Genomic DNA, 2,315 nt, shown 5'->3' with positions numbered 1-2,315 from the left:
ATGGAAATATCAACTGCAGCCCATAATGTCACGGGGACAAACTCTGCTGACCAAGAGAATCCAGGACTCAACCAAGACCTTCCTTCCTTGTCTCTAGAAGAGACAATCGAAAAATGTTTAGGAGATTTTGGGTGGTCTCAATTCATTCAAGCCATCCTTGTAGCATTCCTAGGGTTTTTTGATGCACAACAAACATTTATCAATGTCTTTGCTGATGCTGACCCAAAATGGCATTGCAACTTCAACACAACATGCAACCCAAGCTCCAATATTTGCCAACTCCCAAAAGGTGCTCGGTCTTGGGATGAATCTTCTCACAAGACAATCATTTCGGAATGGGGTCTTGAATGTGCTAGTTCATTCATCACAGGCCTTCCTGCTTCATCCTTCTTTGTAGGCAACTTAATTGGGGGATTCAGTCTTGCTACACTTGGTGATTTCTATTTTGGTAGGAAGAACTTGCTTTTCCTCTCATGCCTAATAATGTGTTTTGCCTCGCTTATCACAGCATTTTCGATGAACATTTGGATGTACTTGAGCTTGAGACTTTTAAGCGGGTTTGGTCGTGCATCAATTACTACATGCACTCTGATTTTGTTAAGTGAGAGGGTGGGAAAAAAATGGCGTGGCCAAATAGGGACAATGACATTTATCTTGTTTTCGCTCGGTTTACTATGCTTACCAGCTGTGGCCTATTTGAACAAAGGTTCATCATGGAAATTTCTCTATCTCTGGACTTCCATTCCAGCAATCTTATATTGCATCATTGCTTATTTTTTTGTGTATGAGTCTCCTAGATGGCTTTTCACGGAAGGGCGTGACATAGAAGCCAAAGCAATATTGAGAAAACTTGCATCTATAGAAGGCAATAGTTTAGACTCATACCTATCTAGCATTCATCTTGGGCAAGAAATATCAAAACTTAATCCTTACAAATTGATGAAGGACTTATTTAAGAGAAGATGGGCTTTGCAACGGATAATAGCAACTATGGTATTTGGTTTTGGCATTGGATTGGTATACTTTGGCTTGTTATTCGGTGTAAGAAATTTGGGTTTCAACATTTATTTGGGTGTCATATTAAATGCCTCAATGTTAATACCTACAAATTTGGTAACCCTTTTCTTTATAGCAAAATGGAAAAGGAAAGGTTCGTTGTTCGCCTTATGTGTAATAAGTGGCATATGCAGCATAATTTGTGGTGTAGTAGGCAGTGGTACAGAAGGCATACGGATTGGGTTTGAACTAGCATCTTTATTCTGCACTGCCTTGGCATATAATGTGTTGATGATATTCGTAGTTGAGTTATTTCCAACAAGTGTGAGGAACTCGGCCACAACATTAGTTAGGCAAGCAGTTGTGTTTGGTTGTGTGTTTGATCCGATATTGACTTCAGCAGGGAAGAGAAATAAATTCCTATCTTTCGGAACTTTTGGACTGACAATATTTTTGTGTAGTTTCATTGTGATTATTTTGCCAGAGACAAGGGGTAAAAATCTTTGTAACACCATGGATGAACAAGAGCGCATGGATCATAAAATTGTGTGAATTTATCTATATACATTACATATTATGAATCACACCCTGGAGAGAACAAATTAATTATATTCTACATATATACATGGCGTTTTTCCCTTTTTTTCAATTTTTAATTTTTGGTTTCTATTTATTTTCTACAGAAACCACAACAATAACAAAACATTGGTTCTAAAACATGGATAGACTACCAGATATCAATACATTGATTTTTTTTTTTTTGGAATAAAATTATGGACGGTGCAATAATATATTGCTATGGTCGGCTATCACTGAATTTACATTTTTACCAGATATTTTAAAGTGTTTATGATTTTCAATAATTTTTTTCCTAGAAAAAAGCTAGTGAAATTTATAGAAAATCATAAGCTCTTCCAAAAATATATTTATAATACCCAATTTACCATCTTATTCCAATTAGATTTTAAAACTAATAACCTTTATAAGGCTAAGTAGCTATTTTCATGAATTGATTACAAGTTCGATGCCTTTATTTTTTTTTTATTGAGGAATCTTCCTAGGCTTGTTGATGCCAAAAGTGATAAAGGAATCTTCTTAGGATACTCAAGCTCAAGCAAAGCCTATAGGGTGTATAACCTCAAGACCAAAATAGTGATGGAATTAGCCAATGTGGTGATAAATGATGAACAGTCTTTTGAAGAATTGCCTTAAGAGGTCACAGCAAGTCAAAAAGATCATGTTGACGAATACTGGGATTTTTTAAACCACTACTATGTGAATAAGAATTAAGCATTGCCTTTTGCCTCAAATATGAATTT

The 2,315-nt window shown here is 35.8% G+C and overlaps 1 protein-coding gene across 1 annotated transcript; it reads left to right on the top strand.

Moving 5' to 3' along the window:
* LOC142615618 (organic cation/carnitine transporter 3-like) lies at nucleotides 1-1,548 on the top strand. Its single transcript, XM_075788358.1, has one exon. It carries the CDS (start codon nucleotides 1-3, stop codon nucleotides 1,546-1,548), a length of 1,548 nt encoding a protein of 515 aa, XP_075644473.1.
* The last annotated feature ends 767 nt before the right edge of the window (nucleotides 1,549-2,315 follow it).

The sequence above is a fragment of the Castanea sativa genome, chromosome 11 (genome assembly GCF_040712315.1).
Source record: "Castanea sativa cultivar Marrone di Chiusa Pesio chromosome 11, ASM4071231v1".
NCBI lineage: Eukaryota > Viridiplantae > Streptophyta > Magnoliopsida > Fagales > Fagaceae > Castanea > Castanea sativa.
This window is presented reverse-complemented; position numbering and strand designations above follow the sequence as displayed.